Here is a 22,965-nt window from a genome sequence, read left to right as displayed (position 1 = left end):
CCACCTCTGGAAGACGGAGGCGTGACAGTGAAGAGCACAGACATGGTATCAGCAGGGTTTTAGTGAGGGACCACCTCTGGAAGATGGAGGCGTGACAGTGAAGAGCACAGACATGGTATCAGCAGGGTTTTAGTGAGGGACCACCTCTGGAAGATGGAGGGGTGACAGTGAAGAGCACAGACATGGTATCAGCAGGGTTTTAGTGAGGGACCACCTCTGGAAGACGGAGGGTGACAGTGAAGAGCACAGACATGGTATCAGCAGGGTTTTAGTGAGGACCACCTCTGGAAGATGGAGGCGTGACAGTGAAGAGCGCAGACATGGTATCAGCAGGGTTTTAGTGAGGGACCACCTCTGGAAGATGGAGGCGTGACAGTGAAGAGCACAGACATGGTATCAGCAGGGTTTTAGTGAGGGACCACCTCTGGAAGATGGAGGCGTGACAGTGAAGAGCACAGACATGGTATCAGCAGGGTTTTAGTGAGGGACCACCTCTGGAAGACGGAGGCGTGACAGTGAAGAGCACAGACATGGTATCAGCAGGGTTTTAGTGAGGGACCACCTCTGGAAGACGGAGGCGTGACAGTGAAGCGCACAGACATGGTATCAGCAGGGTTTTAGTGAGGGACCACTTCTGGAAGATGGAGGCGTAACAGTGAAGAGCACAGACATGGTATCAGCAGGGTTGTAGTGAGGGACCACCTCTGGAAGATGGAGGAGTGACAGTGAAGAGCACAGACATGGTATCAGCAGGGTTTTAGTGAGGGACCACCTCTGGAAAACAGAGGCGTGACAGTGAAGAGCACAGACATGGTATCAGCAGGGTTTTAGTGAGGGACCACCTCTGTAAGAAGGAGGGGTGACAGTGAAGAGCACAGACATGGTATCAGCAGGGTTTTAGTGAGGGACCACCTCTGGAAGACGGAGGCGTGACAGTGAAGAGCACAGACATGGTATCAGCAGGGTTTTAGTGAGGGACCACCTCTGGAAGATGGAGGGGTGACAGTGAAGAGCACAGACATGGTATCAGCAGGGTTTTAGTGACGGACCACCTCTGGAAGATGGAGGGGTGACAGTGAAGAGCACAGACATGGTATCAGCAGGGACCACCTCTTTGAAGAGCACAGACATGGTATCAGCAGGGTTTTAGTGAGGGACCACCTCTGGAAGATGGAGGCGTGACAGTGAAGAGCACAGACATGGGAGGGTTTTAGTGAGGGACTGGAAGACGGAGGCGTGACAGTGAAGAGCACAGACATGGTATCAGCAGGGTTTTAGTGAGGGACCACCTCTGGAAGATGGAGGCGTGACAGTGAAGAGCACAGACATGGTATCAGCAGGGTTTTAGTGAGGGACCACCACGTCTGGAAGACATGGGAGGGGCGTGACAGTGAGTGAAGAGCACAGACATGGTATCAGCAGGGTTTTAGTGAGGGACCACCTCTGGAAGACGGAGGCGTGACAGTGAAGAGCACAGACATGGTATCAGCAGGGTTTTAGTGAGGGACCACCTCTGGAAGATGGAGGGGTGACAGTGAAGAGCACAGACATGGTATCAGCAGGGTTTTAGTGACGGACCACCTCTGGAAGATGGAGGGTGACATTGAAGAGCACAGACATGGTATCAGCAGGGTTTTAGTGAGGGACCACCTCTGGAAGACAGAGGCGTGACAGTGAAGAGCACAGACATGGTATCAGCAGGGTTTTAGTGAGGGACCACCTCTGGAAGACGGAGGCGTGACAGTGAAGAGCACAGACATGGTATCAGCAGGGTTTTAGTGAGGGACCACCTCTGGAAGATGGAGGGGTGACAGTGAAGAGCACAGACATGGTATCAGCAGGTTTTAGTGACGGACCACCTCTGGAAGATGGAGGGTGACATTGAAGAGCACAGACATGGTATCAGCAGGGTTTTAGTGAGGGACCACCTCTGGAAGATGGAGGCGTGACAGTGAAGAGCACAGACATGGTATCAGCAGGGTTTTAGTGAGGGACCACCTCTGGAAGACGGAGGGGTGACAGTGAAGAGCACAGACATGGTATCAGCAGGGTTTTAGTGAGGGACCACCTCTGGAAGATGGAGGCGTGACAGTGAAGAGCACAGACATGGTATCAGCAGGGTTTTAGTGAGGGACCACCTCTGGAAGACGGAGGGTGACAGTGAAGAGCACAGACATGGTATCAGCAGGGTTTTAGTGAGGGACCACCTCTGGAAGACGGAGGGTGACAGTGAAGAGCACAGACATGGTATCAGCAGGGTTTTAGTGAGGGACCACCTCTGGAAGACGGAGGGGTGACAGTGAAGAGCACAGACATGGTATCAGCAGGGTTTTAGTGAGGGACCACCTCTGGAAGACGGAGGCGTGACAGTGAAGAGCACAGACATGGTATCAGCAGGGTTTTAGTGAGGGACCACCTCTGGAAGACGGAGGCGTGACAGTGAAGAGCACAGACATGGTATCAGCAGGGTTTTAGTGAGGGACCACCTCTGGAAGATGGAGGGGTGACAGTGAAGAGCACAGACATGGTATCAGCAGGGTTTTAGTGACGGACCACCTCTGGAAGATGGAGGGTGACATTGAAGAGCACAGACATGGTATCAGCAGGGTTTTAGTGAGGGACCACCTCTGGAAGACAGAGGCGTGACAGTGAAGAGCACAGACATGGTATCAGCAGGGTTTTAGTGAGGGACCACCTCTGGAAGACGGAGGCGTGACAGTGAAGAGCACAGACATGGTATCAGCAGGGTTTTAGTGAGGGACCACCTCTGGAAGATGGAGGGGTGACAGTGAAGAGCACAGACATGGTATCAGCAGGGTTTTAGTGACGGACCACCTCTGGAAGATGGAGGGGTGACATTGAAGAGCACAGACATGGTATCAGCAGGGTTTTAGTGAGGGACCACCTCTGGAAGATGGAGGCGTGACAGTGAAGAGCACAGACATGGTATCAGCAGGGTTTTAGTGAGGGACCACCTCTGGAAGACGGAGGGGTGACAGTGAAGAGCACAGACATGGTATCAGCAGGGTTTTAGTGAGGGACCACCTCTGGAAGATGGAGGCGTGACAGTGAAGAGCGCAGACATGGTATCAGCAGGGTTTTAGTGAGGGACCACCTCTGGAAGACGGAGGGGTGACAGTGAAGAGCACAGACATGGTATCAGCAGGGTTTTAGTGAGGGACCACCTCTGGAAGACGGAGGGGTGACAGTGAAGAGCACAGACATGGTATCAGCAGGGTTTTAGTGAGGGACCACCTCTGGAAGACGGAGGGTGACAGTGAAGAGCACAGACATGGTATCAGCAGGGTTTTAGTGAGGGACCACCTCTGGAAGATGGAGGGGTGACAGTGAAGAGCGCAGACATGGTATCAGCAGGGTTTTAGTGAGGGACTACCTCTGGAAGACGGAGGCGTGACAGTGAAGAGCACAGACATGGTATCAGCAGGGTTTTAGTGAGGGACCACCTCTGGAAGACGGAGGCGTGACAGTGAAGAGCACAGACATGGTATCAGCAGGGTTTTGGTGAGGGACCACCTCTGGAAGACGGAGGGTGACAGTGAAGAGCACAGACATGGTATCAGCAGGGTTTTAGTGAGGGACCACCTCTGGAAGACGGAGGCGTGACAGTGAAGAGCACAGACATGGTATCAGCAGGGTTTTAGTGAGGGACCACCTCTGGAAGACGGAGGCGTGACAGTGAAGAGCACAGACATGGTATCAGCAGGGTTTTAGTGAGGGACCACCTCTGGAAGATGGAGCGTGACAGTGAAGAGCACAGACATGGTATCAGCAGGGTTTTAGTGAGGGACCACCTCTGGAAGACAGAGGCGTGACAGTGAAGAGCACAGACATGGTATCAGCAGGGTTTTAGTGAGGGACCACCTCTGTAAGACGGAGGGGTGACAGTGAAGAGCACAGACATGGTATCAGCAGGGTTTTAGTGAGGGACCACCTCTGGAAGACGGAGGCGTGACAGTGAAGAGCACAGACATGGTATCAGCAGGGTTTTAGTGAGGGACCACCTCTGGAAGACGGAGGGGTGACAGTGAAGAGCACAGACATGGTATCAGCAGGGTTTTAGTGACGGACCACCTCTGGAAGATGGAGGGTGACATTGAAGAGCACAGACATGGTATCAGCAGGGTTTTAGTGAGGGACCACCTCTGGAAGACAGAGGCGTGACAGTGAAGAGCACAGACATGGTATCAGCAGGGTTTTAGTGAGGGACCACCTCTGGAAGACGGAGGCGTGACAGTGAAGAGCACAGACATGGTATCAGCAGGGTTTTAGTGAGGGACCACCTCTGGAAGATGGAGGGGTGACAGTGAAGAGCACAGACATGGTATCAGCAGGGTTTTAGTGACGGACCACCTCTGGAAGATGGAGGGGTGACATTGAAGAGCACAGACATGGTATCAGCAGGGTTTTAGTGAGGGACCACCTCTGGAAGATGGAGGCGTGACAGTGAAGAGCACAGACATGGTATCAGCAGGGTTTTAGTGAGGACCACCTCTGGAAGACGGAGGGGTGACAGTGAAGAGCGCAGACATGGTATCAGCAGGGTTTTAGTGAGGGACCACCTCTGGAAGACGGAGGGGTGACAGTGAAGAGCGCAGACATGGTATCAGCAGGGTTTTAGTGAGGGACCACCTCTGGAAGACGGAGGGGTGACAGTGAAGAGCACAGACATGGTATCAGCAGGGTTTTAGTGAGGACCACCTCTGGAAGACGGAGGGGTGACAGTGAAGAGCACAGACATGGTATCAGCAGGGTTTTAGTGAGGGACCACCTCTGGAAGATGGAGGGTGACAGTGAAGAGCGCAGACATGGTATCAGCAGGGTTTTAGTGAGGGACTACCTCTGGAAGACGGAGGCGTGACAGTGAAGAGCACAGACATGGTATCAGCAGGGTTTTAGTGAGGGACCACCTCTGGAAGACGGAGGCGTGACAGTGAAGAGCACAGACATGGTATCAGCAGGGTTTTGGTGAGGGACCACCTCTGGAAGACGGAGGGGTGACAGTGAAGAGCACAGACATGGTATCAGCAGGGTTTTAGTGAGGGACCACCTCTGGAAGACGGAGGCGTGACAGTGAAGAGCACAGACATGGTATCAGCAGGGTTTTAGTGAGGGACCACCTCTGGAAGACGGAGGCGTGACAGTGAAGAGCACAGACATGGTATCAGCAGGGTTTTAGTGAGGGACCACCTCTGGAAGATGGAGGCGTGACAGTGAAGAGCACAGACATGGTATCAGCAGGGTTTTAGTGAGGGACCACCTCTGGAAGATGGAGGGGTGACAGTGAAGAGCACAGACATGGTATCAGCAGGGTTTTAGTGAGGGACCACCTCTGGAAGACGGAGGGGTGACAGTGAAGAGCACAGACATGGTATCAGCAGGGTTTTAGTGAGGGACCACCTCTGGAAGATGGAGGCGTGACAGTGAAGAGCGCAGACATGGTATCAGCAGGGTTTTAGTGAGGGACCACCTCTGGAAGATGGAGGCGTGACAGTGAAGAGCGCAGACATGGTATCAGCAGGGTTTTAGTGAGGGACCACCTCTGGAAGATGGAGGCGTGACAGTGAAGAGCACAGACATGGTATCAGCAGGGTTTTAGTGAGGGACCACCTCTGGAAGACGGAGGCGTGACAGTGAAGAGCACAGACATGGTATCAGCAGGGTTTTAGTGAGGGACCACCTCTGGAAGACGGAGGCGTGACAGTGAAGCGCACAGACATGGTATCAGCAGGGTTTTAGTGAGGGACCACTTCTGGAAGATGGAGGCGTAACAGTGAAGAGCACAGACATGGTATCAGCAGGGTTGTAGTGAGGGACCACCTCTGGAAGATGGAGGAGTGACAGTGAAGAGCACAGACATGGTATCAGCAGGGTTTTAGTGAGGGACCACCTCTGGAAACAGAGGCGTGACAGTGAAGAGCACAGACATGGTATCAGCAGGGTTTTAGTGAGGGACCACCTCTGGAAGACGGAGGCGTGACAGTGAAGAGCACAGACATGGTATCAGCAGGGTTTTAGTGAGGGACCACCTCTGGAAGATGGAGGGGTGACAGTGAAGAGCACAGACATGGTATCAGCAGGGTTTTAGTGACGGACCACCTCTGGAAGATGGAGGGGTGACATTGAAGAGCACAGACATGGTATCAGCAGGGTTTTAGTGAGGGACCACCTCTGGAAGACAGAGGCGTGACAGTGAAGAGCACAGACATGGTATCAGCAGGGTTTTAGTGAGGGACCACCTCTGGAAGACGGAGGCGTGACAGTGAAGAGCACAGACATGGTATCAGCAGGGTTTTAGTGAGGGACCACCTCTGGAAGATGGAGGGGTGACAGTGAAGAGCACAGACATGGTATCAGCAGGGTTTTAGTGACGGACCACCTCTGGAAGATGGAGGGGTGACATTGAAGAGCACAGACATGGTATCAGCAGGGTTTTAGTGAGGGACCACCTCTGGAAGATGGAGGCGTGACAGTGAAGAGCACAGACATGGTATCAGCAGGGTTTTAGTGAGGGACCACCTCTGGAAGACGGAGGCGTGACAGTGAAGAGCACAGACATGGTATCAGCAGGGTTTTAGTGAGGGACCACCTCTGGAAGATGGAGGCGTGACAGTGAAGAGCACAGACATGGTATCAGCAGGGTTTTAGTGAGGGACCACCTCTGGAAGACGGAGGGTGACAGTGAAGAGCACAGACATGGTATCAGCAGGGTTTTAGTGAGGGACCACCTCTGGAAGATGGAGGGGTGACAGTGAAGAGCACAGACATGGTATCAGCAGGGTTTTAGTGAGGGACCACCTCTGGAAGACGGAGGGTGACAGTGAAGAGCACAGACATGGTATCAGCAGGGTTTTAGTGAGGGACCACCTCTGGAAGATGGAGGGGTGACAGTGAAGAGCGCAGACATGGTATCAGCAGGGTTTTAGTGAGGGACCACCTCTGGAAGACGGAGGCGTGACAGTGAAGAGCACAGACATGGTATCAGCAGGGTTTTAGTGAGGGACCACCTCTGGAAGACGGAGGCGTGACAGTGAAGAGCACAGACATGGTATCAGCAGGGTTTTGGTGAGGGACCACCTCTGGAAGACGGAGGGGTGACAGTGAAGAGCACAGACATGGTATCAGCAGGGTTTTAGTGAGGGACCACCTCTGGAAGACGGAGGCGTGACAGTGAAGAGCACAGACATGGTATCAGCAGGGTTTTAGTGAGGGACCACCTCTGGAAGACGGAGGCGTGACAGTGAAGAGCACAGACATGGTATCAGCAGGGTTTTAGTGAGGACCACCTCTGGAAGATGGAGGCGTGACAGTGAAGAGCACAGACATGGTATCAGCAGGGTTTTAGTGAGGGACCACCTCTGGAAGATGGAGGGGTGACAGTGAAGAGCACAGACATGGTATCAGCAGGGTTTTAGTGAGGGACCACCTCTGGAAGACGGAGGGGTGACAGTGAAGAGCACAGACATGGTATCAGCAGGGTTTTAGTGAGGGACCACCTCTGGAAGATGGAGGCGTGACAGTGAAGAGCGCAGACATGGTATCAGCAGGGTTTTAGTGAGGGACCACCTCTGGAAGATGGAGGCGTGACAGTGAAGAGCGCAGACATGGTATCAGCAGGGTTTTAGTGAGGGACCACCTCTGGAAGATGGAGGCGTGACAGTGAAGAGCACAGACATGGTATCAGCAGGGTTTTAGTGAGGGACCACCTCTGGAAGACGGAGGCGTGACAGTGAAGAGCACAGACATGGTATCAGCAGGGTTGTAGTGAGGGACCACCTCTGGAAGATGGAGGAGTGACAGTGAAGAGCACAGACATGGTATCAGCAGGGTTTTAGTGAGGGACCACCTCTGGAAGACAGAGGCGTGACAGTGAAGAGCACAGACATGGTATCAGCAGGGTTTTAGTGAGGGACCACCTCTGGAAGACGGAGGGGTGACAGTGAAGAGCACAGACATGGTATCAGCAGGGTTTTAGTGAGGGACCACCTCTGGAAGACGGAGGCGTGACAGTGAAGAGCACAGACATGGTATCAGCAGGGTTTTAGTGAGGGACCACCTCTGGAAGATGGAGGGGTGACAGTGAAGAGCACAGACATGGTATCAGCAGGGTTTTAGTGACGGACCACCTCTGGAAGATGGAGGGGTGACATTGAAGAGCACAGACATGGTATCAGCAGGGTTTTAGTGAGGGACCACCTCTGGAAGACGGAGGCGTGACAGTGAAGAGCACAGACATGGTATCAGCAGGGTTTTAGTGAGGGACCACCTCTGGAAGATGGAGGCGTGACAGTGAAGAGCACAGACATAGTATCAGCAGGGTTTTAGTGAGGGACCACCTCTGGAAGACGGAGGGGTGACAGTGAAGAGCACAGACATGGTATCAGCAGGGTTTTAGTGAGGGACCACCTCTGGAAGATGGAGGCGTGACAGTGAAGAGCGCAGACATGGTATCAGCAGGGTTTTAGTGAGGGACCACCTCTGGAAGACGGAGGGGTGACAGTGAAGAGCGCAGACATGGTATCAGCAGGGTTTTAGTGAGGGACCACCTCTGGAAGACGGAGGGGTGACAGTGAAGAGCGCAGACATGGTATCAGCAGGGTTTTAGTGAGGGACCACCTCTGGAAGACGGAGGCGTGACAGTGAAGAGCACAGACATGGTATCAGCAGGGTTTTAGTGAGGGACCACCTCTGGAAGATGGAGCGTGACAGTGAAGAGCACAGACATGGTATCAGCAGGGTTTTAGTGAGGGACCACCTCTGGAAGACGGAGGGTGACAGTGAAGAGCACAGACATGGTATCAGCAGGGTTTTAGTGAGGACCACCTCTGGAAGATGGAGGCGTGACAGTGAAGAGCGCAGACATGGTATCAGCAGGGTTTTAGTGAGGGACCACCTCTGGAAGACGGAGGGTGACAGTGAAGAGCACAGACATGGTATCAGCAGGGTTTTAGTGAGGGACCACCTCTGGAAGACGGAGGGTGACAGTGAAGAGCACAGACATGGTATCAGCAGGGTTTTAGTGAGGGACCACCTCTGGAAGACGGAGGGTGACAGTGAAGAGCACAGACATGGTATCAGCAGGGTTTTAGTGAGGGACCACCTCTGGAAGATGGAGGGGTGACAGTGAAGAGCGCAGACATGGTATCAGCAGGGTTTTAGTGAGGGACTACCTCTGGAAGACGGAGGCGTGACAGTGAAGAGCACAGACATGGTATCAGCAGGGTTTTAGTGAGGGACCACCTCTGGAAGACGGAGGCGTGACAGTGAAGAGCACAGACATGGTATCAGCAGGGTTTTGGTGAGGGACCACCTCTGGAAGACGGAGGGGTGACAGTGAAGAGCACAGACATGGTATCAGCAGGGTTTTAGTGAGGACCACCTCTGGAAGACGGAGGCGTGACAGTGAAGAGCACAGACATGGTATCAGCAGGGTTTTAGTGAGGGACCACCTCTGGAAGACGGAGGCGTGACAGTGAAGAGCACAGACATGGTATCAGCAGGGTTTTAGTGAGGGACCACCTCTGGAAGATGGAGGCGTGACAGTGAAGAGCACAGACATGGTATCAGCAGGGTTTTAGTGAGGGACCACCTCTGGAAGATGGAGGGGTGACAGTGAAGAGCACAGACATGGTATCAGCAGGGTTTTAGTGAGGGACCACCTCTGGAAGACGGAGGGTGACAGTGAAGAGCACAGACATGGTATCAGCAGGGTTTTAGTGAGGGACCACCTCTGGAAGATGGAGGCGTGACAGTGAAGAGCGCAGACATGGTATCAGCAGGGTTTTAGTGAGGGACCACCTCTGGAAGATGGAGGCGTGACAGTGAAGAGCGCAGACATGGTATCAGCAGGGTTTTAGTGAGGGACCACCTCTGGAAGATGGAGGCGTGACAGTGAAGAGCACAGACATGGTATCAGCAGGGTTTTAGTGAGGACCACCTCTGGAAGACGGAGGCGTGACAGTGAAGAGCACAGACATGGTATCAGCAGGGTTGTAGTGAGGGACCACCTCTGGAAGATGGAGGAGTGACAGTGAAGAGCACAGACATGGTATCAGCAGGGTTTTAGTGAGGGACCACCTCTGGAAGACAGAGGCGTGACAGTGAAGAGCACAGACATGGTATCAGCAGGGTTTTAGTGAGGGACCACCTCTGGAAGACGGAGGGGTGACAGTGAAGAGCACAGACATGGTATCAGCAGGGTTTTAGTGAGGGACCACCTCTGGAAGACGGAGGCGTGACAGTGAAGAGCACAGACATGGTATCAGCAGGGTTTTAGTGAGGGACCACCTCTGGAAGATGGAGGGTGACAGTGAAGAGCACAGACATGGTATCAGCAGGGTTTTAGTGACGGACCACCTCTGGAAGATGGAGGGGTGACATTGAAGAGCACAGACATGGTATCAGCAGGGTTTTAGTGAGGGACCACCTCTGGGAAGATGGATGGCGTGACTGGAAGATGGAGGCGTGTGAAGAGCACAGACATAGTATCAGCAGGGTTTTAGTGAGGGACCACCTCTGGAAGACGGAGGGGTGACAGTGAAGAGCACAGACATGGTATCAGCAGGGTTTTAGTGAGGGACCACCTCTGGAAGATGGAGGCGTGACAGTGAAGAGCGCAGACATGGTATCAGCAGGGTTTTAGTGAGGGACCACCTCTGGAAGACGGAGGGTGACAGTGGAGCGCAGACATGGTATCAGCAGGGTTTTAGTGAGGGACCACCTCTGGAAGACGGAGGGTGACAGTGAAGAGCGCAGACATGGTATCAGCAGGGTTTTAGTGAGGGACCACCTCTGGAAGACGGAGGGCGTGACAGTGAAGAGCACAGACATGGTATCAGCAGGGTTTTAGTGAGGGACCACCTCTGGAAGACGGAGGCGTGACAGTGAAGAGCACAGACATGGTATCAGCAGGGTTTTAGTGAGGGACCACCTCTGGAAGACGGAGGCGTGACAGTGAAGAGCACAGACATGGTATCAGCAGGGTTTTAGTGAGGACCACCTCTGGAAGATGGAGGCGTGACAGTGAAGAGCACAGACATGGTATCAGCAGGGTTTTAGTGAGGGACCACCTCTGGAAGATGGAGGCGTGACAGTGAAGAGCACAGACATGGTATCAGCAGGGTTTTAGTGAGGGACCACCTCTGGAAGACGGAGGGGTGACAGTGAAGAGCACAGACATGGTATCAGCAGGGTTTTAGTGAGGGACCACCTCTGGAAGACGGAGGGGTGACAGTGAAGAGCACAGACATGGTATCAGCAGGGTTTTAGTGAGGGACCACCTCTGGAAGACGGAGGCGTGACAGTGAAGAGCACAGCCATGGTATCAGCAGGGTTTTAGTGAGGGACCACCTCTGGAAGACGGAGGGGTGACAGTGAAGAGCACAGACATGGTATCAGCAGGGTTTTAGTGAGGGACCACCTCTGGAAGACGGAGGCGTGACGGTGAAGAGCACAGACATGGTATCAGCAGGGTTTTAGTGAGGGACCACCTCTGAAAGACGGAGGCGTGACAGTGAAGAGCACAGACATGGTATCAGCAGGGTTTTAGTGAGGGACCACCTCTGAAAGACGGAGGCGTGACAGTGAAGAGCACAGACATGGTATCAGCAGGGTTTTAGTGAGGGACCACCTCTGGAAGACGGAGGCGTGACGGTGAAGAGCACAGACATGGTATCAGCAGGGTTTTAGTGAGGGACCACCTCTGAAAGACGGAGGCGTGACAGTGAAGAGCACGGATAAGGTTTTTAAGGTTGATAAATAAATAAGGGTAGAGTCATCGCTCGGAAGAAGCTTAAAGCAGGTGAGAGCGCAGCTGCACACAACGCATTGTAGGGCCTGTTTACGGTTTAGAGTCCGAGTGTACTGTAGTAAAAACATGACAGAGAGAAGCGGGGGATGTGGATACGATACTCAATATACCTGTAGTCTGTCTTGATATCATGCACTGCACCATTATGACATTTGAACACATTTCCAATAAAAACAACAGCGGAAACATTCGGTCATTGTGGCGTTGTCCCTGCTGCTAGTTAGAACGCCATCAACAGATAAACACTTCGAATGGAGACAAGCTCCTCGAAACTACAGCCAGGATTATTAATCAAACCAGATTATAACACCAAGAGCAACGTTAGAAGCGACTAATTCACCCTCCATTAAGCTCAACTAGAAGGCCTGCGCTGCTCTTATCCCCATCTCCTGGTTTAAACATCAAACAAAGACTTCCGTTTAATGCAATAACTTCTCTATAGGGTTTGTATAAAACCTACAAGTGAATGGCTTTTTCAGGGCTGTATATAAGATTTTTTAACCTAATTGTCTTCATAATGTACATTTCTCCTGAACTCACAATAGCAAATCACAGTGTTATCTTGACACCAGCAGTCAGTTGGACTCTCTAACTCTCTGTCTCGCTGTTCTGTGCTCCCGTCAGACCTACTCCCTCCTTGTTGCTGTTCGGAGCAGAAACATGGCAGACACGGCAATCCATGAAAAACTCTCATATTAGTGCACTCAGGTTTAGCTAAGGATTATAACATCCCCCTCTGTCCTGTTTGGACCCAGGAACATCTCATCTGGGTAAGGATGACCTTCCCGTCAGCCAGAGTCACAACCCAGAGGCTAGCCATATGGCAGATCACAATCTCTCAGTAGATACACTGTGTCTGTAGGGCATAAAGATGACCCTATTCTTCATCGTGTCTGTGTCCCAGATAGCACCCTATTCCCTATGTAGAGCACTCACATCTGTCCTCAGACACATCCTACCGTGCAGCATAAAGATGACCCTTTTCTAAATCATAACTGTCCGTTTTAGCGTGACCATTAAGACTGCGGCGGCAGTGGGTATGAATATGAACTATGAAACAGCCAGAGATACAGACGGAGACTGTCAGACTGTAGTTTGAACCCAAGTCTCCTACATGCCACAGGAATGTGTTAGCCCTCGGAGCTGAAGCCTAATTAATAGCCCGGGGAGCTGACCCAAGTCTTCAGGTCACAAGGCAAGGTTACTCATCACAGCATGGTTCACAGGTCCACCTCCGTTACACTCACCCTCTCTGGAAGAGATCCACATTGTGAAACTTGTGCAGCTCTACAGAAAACTCCAACGTCCCCTGTACTTCAGACATGATATGTTCCAGGTCATCCCCTGCAGAGAGGAAATATAGTATATCAATCAATATAAGGTGCAGTTGTTTACAGTTATACGATGCAGTTATTTACAGTTATTAAGGAGCAGTTATTTACAGTTATTAAGGTGCAGTTATTTACAGTTAGAAGGTACAGTTATTTACAGTTATTAAGGTGCAGTTATTTGCAGTTATAAGGTGCAGTTATTTACAGTTATTAAGGTGCAGTTCTTTACAGTTATAAGGTGCAGTTATTTGCAGTTATTAAGGTGCAGTTATTTACAGTTATACAGTGCAATTATTTACAGTTAAGGTGCAGTTCTTTACAGTTATTAAGGTGCAGTTATTTTCAGTTATTAAGGTGCAGTTATTTGCAGTTATTAAGGTGCAGTTATTTACAGATATTAAGGTGCAGTTATTTACAGTTATACAGTGCAATTATTTACAGTTAAGGTGCAGTTATTTACAGTTATAGAGCTTTACAGTTATAGAGCTTCTGTGACTCAGTTGACCTCAGGCCTCACAGTGAGAAGCAAACTGGCATTTAGGGAGGTAACCCCAGACTGGATATAGAAGCACCTTTATATATACACACACACACACACACACACACACACACACACACACACACACACACACACACACACACACACACACACACACACACACACACACACACACACACACACACACACCCTCCTCCACCATGGTTTCTATTTAGACAAACAATGAGTCACTCAGGAAGCGTTTGCCTTGATCCTTCATTCTCCCAGGATGCTATTCACAGAGTCAACAGGCACCTTGACTGCATACAACCTCAGCATGGAAATTGAGCTGAATGGAGAGACACCCGGGATGAAGTTTTAGAAAAAGGCTATAAATTGATGGGACGGCTCCTGCTCTACAGTACATGGGAAAGTGTCAACTCACAATCTAAGCGTCTTCCCATTCACTCCTTAATGTGTTTTCTAATCATAATGATGCCATGTTGTAGACTGTGTTTTTGACACGTTCCCATTTACATTGTCGTCCTTCAGCGGACGCTCTTATCCAGAGCGACTTACACTTTGATCAGCTTAGGTTGATAAAACAACCACATATCACAGCCATTTAGAAGGAAATCTGGCCTTCCTCTCAATGACGACATCACTCTCTCTCGAGTGCCTTTTAACATGATAATAGTAAGATCAGTTAGCAATAGCATGGGTACGTTTGTTACTGCCATGCATTACTACAGTATGGTAGCAACCCTTGTGTTTATTGTCTCTGTTTTGATTACGATTTAAAGCCCAGATGCTGACGTGATCAACCTCTACTGTATTAACGAGTCACAGTTATTAAACAGTTGATATAGTCAGCTTGTTTGATCCCCATTTAATAACTCTACCAAATATAGTATCAAAAGATATGCCATTTAGTGGACGCTTTTATCCAAAGCGACTTACAGTCAGGCGTGCATACATTTAACATAAGGAGAATCAAACCCACAACCCTCCAACTGGACCGATGAGGCCCCATCAAACCACAGCTTAGCCACCACGCCTGTAGGACATCATCTATCAATAAAGCTACACAATGAAAATAAAACGTACTGCATCACATGTGATCTGCATTAAAATCAACTTTCAAAAACCATGCAAAAAGCTTGTTTTCCCCCGTTAAGGGGGTCGAACGATCATGTTGTTATCCGTGATCCCTTAGTTTTGATGTGTCTTTGAAGCTAGAAGAGTGTATAACAACCATGTGTAATATGCCGTCCCCATTATGCCGAATCCTAGAGCTGTAAAAGCAGTAAAACACCCTTAACGCCACTATCTTGACAATGTTTCTGCATAAAAATGGCAGGATACAGTAACAAAACAATATGCCTGTATCTTCTCGCTGAAAAAAGGAACTTTGGCTTTCAAACTTTTTGAATGTGATTCAGATTCAGAACCCCAGGCCTAGAAGATGCTGCTCTATTTAAAAGGCAGAGAGGCTGAGAAACACAATAACAAAGCCTCCTCCTGTACTGTGTGGTTCGTTATCCCGCTGCTGATGAAAACCGCCTACAGGGAGGGAAGAAATATGTGACACAGCGTTGCTGCCTTCTGCACGGCATTACTTTTCCTGTCACATTTTGACATGTAAGGGGGCAGGCAGGCAGACACACACACACACACACACACACACACATGCGCACACACACATGCACATACACACTCCCCTGCCGAAACTGGCTACTTTAATAAAGGTTATGATAGGGTGCTGAGGTTTGTGCTGTGCCAGTCCGTGGGTCATATTAACAGTGACCCGTCCTGACACAGAGCCTTGACACAGCAGCCTCAGACAGTTGTTGGTGGGAGAGGAGCACCCTTTTTGGTTCCAGGTAGGGTTCCATGTAACACCCTCTTTGGAAAGGGAACCCTAAAGAGTTCAACCTGGAATCAAAAAGAGTTCCTCAAGGGATTATCCTATGAGGGCAGCCGAAATCCCCTTTTAGGTTCTAGATAGCACTTTTTTTCTAAGAGTGTATAACACAATGGAAAATGCATAATGTATTTGGTTAAGTCTAATTTTTCTCACATTTCGCTTGAGCCCAGTTCTAGTCAGCTGTTGTCAGGTGTATCTCATTGAGTCAAAAGCAGGAGCTCTGCATTTCCCTCACTCTGACTGGGATATACAGGCTAGAGCTGGGACTGAACACTGTGTGCCTTACAGAAACACAGGCGGATGCATATCATTCAATCGCTCTCTCTCTCTCTCTCTCTCTCTCTCTCTCTCTCTCTCTGTCTCTGTCTCTGTCTCTGTCTCTCTCTCTGACTCTCTCTCTGTCTTTCTGTCTCTGTCTCTCTCTCTCTCTCTGACTCTCTCTCTGTCTCTCTCTCTGTCTCTGTCTCTCTCTCTGACTCTCTCTCTGTCTCTCTCTCTCTCTCTGACTCTCTCTCTGTCTCTCTCTCTGTCTCTGTCTCTCTCTCTCGGTCTCTCTCTCTGTCTCTCTCTCTCTTCTCTCTCTCTCTCTCTCTCTCTCTCTCTCTCTCTCTCTCTCTCTCTCTCTCTCTCTCTCTCTCTTTCTCTCTCTCTCTCTCTCTCTCTCTCTGACTCTCTCTATGTCACTCTCTCTCTCTGTCTCTCTCTCTCTCTCTGTCTCTCTCTCTCTCTCCCTCTCTCTCTCCGTCTCTCTCTCTCTCTCTCCGTCTTTCTCTCTCTCTCTCTCTCTCTCTCTCTCTCTCTCTCTCTCTCCGTCTCTCTCTCTCTCACACACACTCCCAGTGTAACCGCTAGATCATGTTCACTGCCAGCAGAAGTATTGTATATAGCAGAGGCTGGATTCTCTCCCCTGGTTATCAACCTCAGCAATAGGTCACAGGCAACGTCTCTACACACCATAGAATTACATGGAACTTTGATAGGATCTCTGTGATCCACACACACACACAGTTTCAAGGGTATTACATGTCTACAATCATTTCCTTATTTCTACTGAGCTCGTCTGTTTGCGCTGATGATGATGATGATGATGACGACAACAACAATACTAATGATGATGTCGATGACGATGATGAAAAAAGGACCTTACCACCTCGTCTCTACCACTCTGTTGAGCCATCAGCTTCCATTTCAAAGTTTACTGTTGATGTGAAAAAGACTGCTGACACTATAGCAGCGTGTTAGTCACTATAGCAATAGAAGAGTTGTGTGGGCCTGCTTGCACAGAGTGTGCATTGAACCATAGAATTGAACAGGTGCTGCTAGATTCTGCCATTGTCACATTGTCCCTGACCTGCACTTCTCCAGCTGGGTCAATTGCTCTGGCCTTGTCTCACCTGATCTCTCCTTTTAATCAAAATGACTTCTTTATAGTCAGTTAAATTAAGCTTACTGTATGTATGAGATAAGCCAGATAGATTGTTGCTATGTGTACAACTCAGACCCTCTGTGATTCAAAGATACCTTCACTTACACTGTAACTCAAGTGTTAAAACAGATGAAGTCTAGACAGAATACTAGGACCTGCAGATTTTTGTCCAGTATGATCTTCATAATTTACCATGCTAGTAGCTGATGGGGATGCTCTGAAGTCCAATTAGGCCAATAGGCCCTCTAATGTGCTACTGCTTGTGGCCATATCCTACCGTTCTGATGAGCTAGCTGATAAAAATCATTAAACTCTAATCATGACACAGTGCCACCTGCTTGCGTTACAGACACTATTTCAGATGAGTAAGTAATGCTGAGTGCTATTACACTACTGAAGCTGGGGCTCTATGAGGCTATTACAGGTTACACTACTGAAGCTGGGACTCTATGGGGCTATTACAGGTTACACTACGGAGGCTGGGGCTCTATGAGGCTATTACAGGTTACACTACGGAGAATGGGACTCTATGAGGCTATTACAGGTTACACTACTGAGGCTGGGGCTCTATGGGGCTATTACAGGTTACACTACGGAGGCTGGGACTCTATGAGGCTATTACAGGTTACACTACTGAGGCTGGGGCTCTATGAGGCTATTACAGGTTACACTACTGAGGCTGGGGCTCTATGGGGGGACTTGAGTTGGTCACCACTAATCTCTCAACCACAACAAGCAAAACAAGCCCCTGGCTCTTCTCTCCCTGAACTTGCTTGTATGTTAAGCTGGCAAATAGACTTGCATTTTAGTAACTGAAATAAAGACAAAACCCAGTACAGTCTTAACATTTTCTTACATAAACCTACAAGTAGTTGGTAGACCTGAAATGGTCTAGAAAGAACATCCTCACTCAAAACATTGATTCAAATGTTCTTCCTCGCCACAATGCTGAGACTGCAGAGTCTGCAGGTAGGCTACCTTCTCTGCTTCTACTTCTGACATCACAGTATAACACATACACTACATGACCAAAAGTATGTGGACATCTTTTCGTAGAACATTTCATTCCAAAATCATGGGCATTAATATGGAGCTGCTGCTACAACAGCCTCCACTCTCCTGGGAAGGCTTCCCACTAGAAGTTGGAACATTGCTGCTGGGACTTGCTTCCATTCAGCCACAAGAAAATGAGTGAGGTCGGGCACTGATGTTGGGCGACTAGGCCTGGCTCGCAGTCGGCGTTCCAATTCATCCCAAAGGTGTTTGATGGGGTTGAGGTCAGGGCTCTGTGCAGGCCAGTCAAGTTCTTCCAAACTGATCTCAACAAACCATTTCTTTATGGAGGTCGCCTTGTGCACGGGGGCATTGTCATGCTGAAACAGGAAAGGGCATTCCCCAAACTGCTGCCACAAAGTTGGAAGCATAGAATCGTCTAGAATATAATAAGATAAGATTTTCCTTCACTGGATCTAAGGGGCCTGGTGGGAACAATGAAAAACAACTCCAGACCATTAGTCCTCCTCCACCAAACTTTACAGTTGGCACTATGCATTCAGGTACATAGCGTTCTCCTGGCATCTGCCAAACCCAGATTAGTCCATCGGACTTCCAGATGGTGAAGCGGGATTCATCCCACCAGAGAACACGTTTCCACTACTCAAGAGTTCAATGGTGGCAAGCTTTACACCACTCCAGCCCACACTTAGGCGTGTGTGCGGCTGCTCGGCCATGGAAACCCATTTCATGAAGCTCCCAACAGTTATTGTGCTGACATTGCTTCCAGAGGCAGTTTAGAACTCGGTATTGAGTGTTGCAAATGAGGACAGGCGATTTTTATGCGCTACGCGCCTCAGCACTCGGTTGTCCCGTTCTGTGGGCTTGTGTGGCCTACCACTTCGCGGCTGAGCCGTTGTTGCTCCTAGACGTTTCCACTTCACAACAACAGCACTTACAGATGACCGGTGCAGCTCCAGCAGGGCATTTGACGAACTGACTTGTTGGAAAGGTGGCATCCTATGACGGTGCCACGTTGAAAGTCACTGAACTCTTCAGTAAGGCCATTCTACTGCAAGGTTTGTCTATGGAGATTGCATTGCTGTGTGTTTGATTTCATGCACAACAGTTGTGGCTGAAATAGCCGAATCCACAAACATACCTTTGTATATAGGGGGATATTACTCAGAGTGTAGTAGCCTATGGTTGCTACTTGCCTATATTTGGAGTGAGTATTTGGAGAGGCATAACTGAACGTAACGGGCCAAGCGTAGGTGTAATCATAGCACAGTCACAGTGCCATGACAACCAGTTAAATGTTTACACACCATCGTCACATGACAGGAAATTAATCTCACACATTCACCTTATAATTAACCCTCATCTCATGGGTCAGGCTACAATGAAAGGCAAAGACACCATCCCTTCGAATAAATACAACGAAACTGGAATAAAACAACATCAGCCAGCAGAAAAGACACTCCAGTACACTGGTATCCTTATATGCCACACAATAAATTAAATAGCTATTTTCTTGGTTTTAAGACCCATTAGCCTAAACGTATTGCTGAGTTACAAGAAGGCCAGCAGGCCAACACTGGAGTTGTACACTAATCTGTCTCTCCCATGCACCGACTGGAACTAGGCTATATGAGATGCATGAACTACCCGCTTCTTAAAGGACAACTATATTTTGGTATTTGTTTCAATAGTCCTTTGTTGACATAGTCCCAAAATGTGTTGCTTGTCAGTACTCAAGTTTTCAACATATGTAACTTTCAAAATACAGAAGTGATTTTATTGTATTGTGCATTTTGCATCTTGGGACAATATCAACAATGGACTAATGAAAAAATGGACGAATAAATGCCACCACCCTGATGAATAAAGCACCTAGTAAGGAAAGGAGCTGAAGGGCACAGACGTGATACAGAGAGAGTCTGACTGACTGTGTAAAGGAGAGAGAGGATTATGTAAATCATGTGATCGTGAACTATGTGCCAAGTTCTTCGAAGGACATTAGCTACTGTAGAAATACTTCGTTTAGATTAGTCACACATACATTTGAGGAAGGGTGGAGAGTGGGTGGGGGTTGCAGTGACTTGTTCTGTGCTGATAACATGATCTAGTATTCATCCCATGGCTCTAATATACACTGCTCAAAAAAATAAAGGGAACACTTAAACAACACAATGTAACTCCAAGTCAATCACACTTCTGTGAAATCAAACTGTCCACTTAGGAAGTAACACTGATTGACAATAAATTCCACATGCTGCTGTGCAAACGGAATAGACAACAGGTGGAAATTATAGGCAATTAGCAAGAAACCCCCAATAAAGGAGTGGTTCTGCAGGTGGTGACCACAGACCACTTCTCAGTTCCTATGCTTCCTGGCTGGTGTTTTTCTCACTTTTGAATGCTGGCGGTGCTTTCACTCTAGCGGTAGCATGAGACGGAGTCTACAACCCACACAAATGGCTCAGGTAGTGCAGCTCATCCAGGATGTCACGTCGTTTGGTGTGTCTGTCAGCGTAGTGTCCAGAGCATGCAGGCACTACCAGGAGACAGGCCAGTACATCAGGAGACGTGGAGGAGGCCGTAGGAGGGCAACAACCCAGCAGCAGGACCGATACCTCCGCCTTTGTGCAAGGAGGAGCAGGAGGAGCACTGCCAGAGCCCTGCAAAATGACCTCTAGCAGGCCACAAATGTGCATGTGTCTGCTCAAACGGTCAGAAACAGACTCCATGAGGGTGGTATGAGGGCCTGACGTCCACAGGTGGGGGTTGTGCTTACAGCCCAACACCATGCAGGACAATTGGCATTTGCCAGAGAACACCAAGATTGGCAAATTCGCCACTGGCGCTCTGTGCTCTTCACAGATGAAAGCAGGTTCACACTGAGCCCATGTGACAGACGTGACAGAGTCTGGAGACGCTGTGGAGAACGTTCTGCTGCCTGCAACATCCTCCAGCATGACCTGTTTGGCGGTGGGTCAGTCATGGTGTGGGGTGGCATTTCTTTGGGGGGGCCGCACAGCCCTCCATGTGCTCGCCAGAGGTAGCCTGACTGCCATTAGGTACCGAGATGAGATCCTCAGACCCCTTGTGAGACCATATGCTGGTCCCTCAGGAGACCATCCGCCACCTCATCAGGAGCATGCCCAGGCGTTGTAGGGAGGTCATACAGGCACGTGGACGCCACACACACTACTGAGCCTCATTTTGACTTGTTTTAAGGACATTACATCAAAGTTGGATCAGCCTGTAGTGTGGTTTTCCACTTTAATTTTGAGTGTGACTCCATTTCCAGACTTCCATGGGTTGATAAATTTGATTTCCATTGATTATTTTTGTGTGATTTTGTTGTCAGCACATTCAACTATGTAAAGAAAAAAGTATTTAATAATAATATTTCATTCATTCAGATCTAGGATGTGTTATTTTAGTGTTCCCTTTATTTTTTTGAGCAGTGTAATATATAATAGCAATTCACCTCATCAAGTCATCAGGGGCTGTTCATACAGTCGTTGGGGCTGTTGATACAATGGTCGGGGCTGTTGATACAGTGGTTGGGGCTGTTGATACAGTGGTTGGGGCTGTTGGTTCAGTGATCGGGGCTGTTGATTCAGTGTTCGGGGCGGTTCGTACAGTGTTTGGGTCTGTTGATATAGTGGTTGGGGCTCTTGATACAGTGGTTGGGGCTGTTGATACAGTTGTTGAGGCTGTTCGTACAGTGGTTGGGGCTGTTCATACAGTGGTTGGGGCTGTTCATACAGTGGTCGGGGCTGTTCATACAGTGGTTGGGGCTGTTGATACAGTGGTTGGGGCTGTTGATACAGTGGTTGAGGCTGTTCGTACAGTGGTTGGGGCTGTTGATGCAGTGGTTGGGGCTGTTGATACAGTGGTTGGGGCTGTTCGTACAGTGGTTGGGGCTGTTCATACAGTGGTCGGGGCTGTTCGTACAGTGGTCGAGGCTGTTCGTACAGTGGTTGGGGCTGTTGATACAGTGGTTGGGGCTGTTGATACAGTGGTTGGGGCTGTTGATACAGTGGTCGGGGCTGTTGATACAGTGGTCGGGGCTGTTGATACAGTGGTCGGGGCTGTTGATACAGTGGTCGGGGCTGTTGATTCAGTGGCCGGGGCTGTTCGTACAGTGGTTGGGGCTGTTGATTCAGTGGTTAGGGCTGTTGATTCAGTAGTCGGGGCTGTTCGAACAGTGGTTGGGGCTGTTCGTACAGTGGTTGGAGCTGTTGATTCAGTGGTCGGGGCTGTTCGTACAGTGGTTGGGGCTGTTGATACAGTGGTTGGGGCTGTTGATACAGTGGTTGGGGCTGTTGATACAGTGGTTGGGGCTGTTGATACAGTGGTCGGGGCTGTTGATAGGCTAACTGACATCATTTTTGTACCTGTGGATGTATTTCAACATACCTTCAAACGCAGTGCCTCTTTGCTTGACATCATGGGAAAATCAAAAGAAATCAGCCAAGACCTCAGATTCTGTCACACATCCTTGGGAGCAATTTCCAAATGCCTGAAGGTACCATGTTCATCTTTACATTCAATAGTACGCAAGTATGAACACCATGGGACCATGCAGCCGCCATACCGCTCAGGAAGGAGACGCGTTCTGTCTCCTAGAGATGAACATACTTTGGGGCGAAAGTGCAAATCAATCCCAGAACAACAGCAAAGGACCTTGTGATGATGCTGGAGGAAACAGGTACAAAGGTATCTATACCCACAGTAAAACGAGTCCTATATCAACATAACCTGAAAGGCAGCTCAGCAAGGAAGAAGCCACTGCTCCAAAACAGCCATAAAATAGCCAGACTACGGTTTGCAACTGCACATGGGGACAAAGATTGTACTTTTGGAGAAAAGTCCTCTGGTCTGATGAAACAAAAATAGAACTGTTTGGCCATAATGACCATCGTTATGTTTGGAGGAAAAAGGGGGAGGATTGCAAGCCGAAGAACACCA

The 22,965-nt window shown here is 49.4% G+C and overlaps 1 protein-coding gene across 1 annotated transcript in view; it reads right to left on the bottom strand.

Annotated features, from left to right (window-relative positions):
* Positions 1-13,151, bottom strand: part of LOC115132722 (protein FAM135B-like) — a 68,221-nt gene extending 55,070 nt beyond the window's left edge. Inside the window, 1 exon segment of the mRNA XM_029665446.2 lies at positions 13,075-13,151. Within this exon segment, the coding sequence (XP_029521306.2) occupies positions 13,075-13,151 (77 nt within the window).
* Positions 13,152-22,965: the final 9,814 nt, after the last annotated feature.

This window comes from Oncorhynchus nerka, linkage group LG7 (assembly GCF_034236695.1).
Source record: "Oncorhynchus nerka isolate Pitt River linkage group LG7, Oner_Uvic_2.0, whole genome shotgun sequence".
NCBI classification, from domain to species: domain Eukaryota; kingdom Metazoa; phylum Chordata; class Actinopteri; order Salmoniformes; family Salmonidae; genus Oncorhynchus; species Oncorhynchus nerka.
The sequence above is the reverse complement of the archived record's forward strand: the minus strand, read 5'-3'. Positions and strand labels throughout refer to the sequence as shown.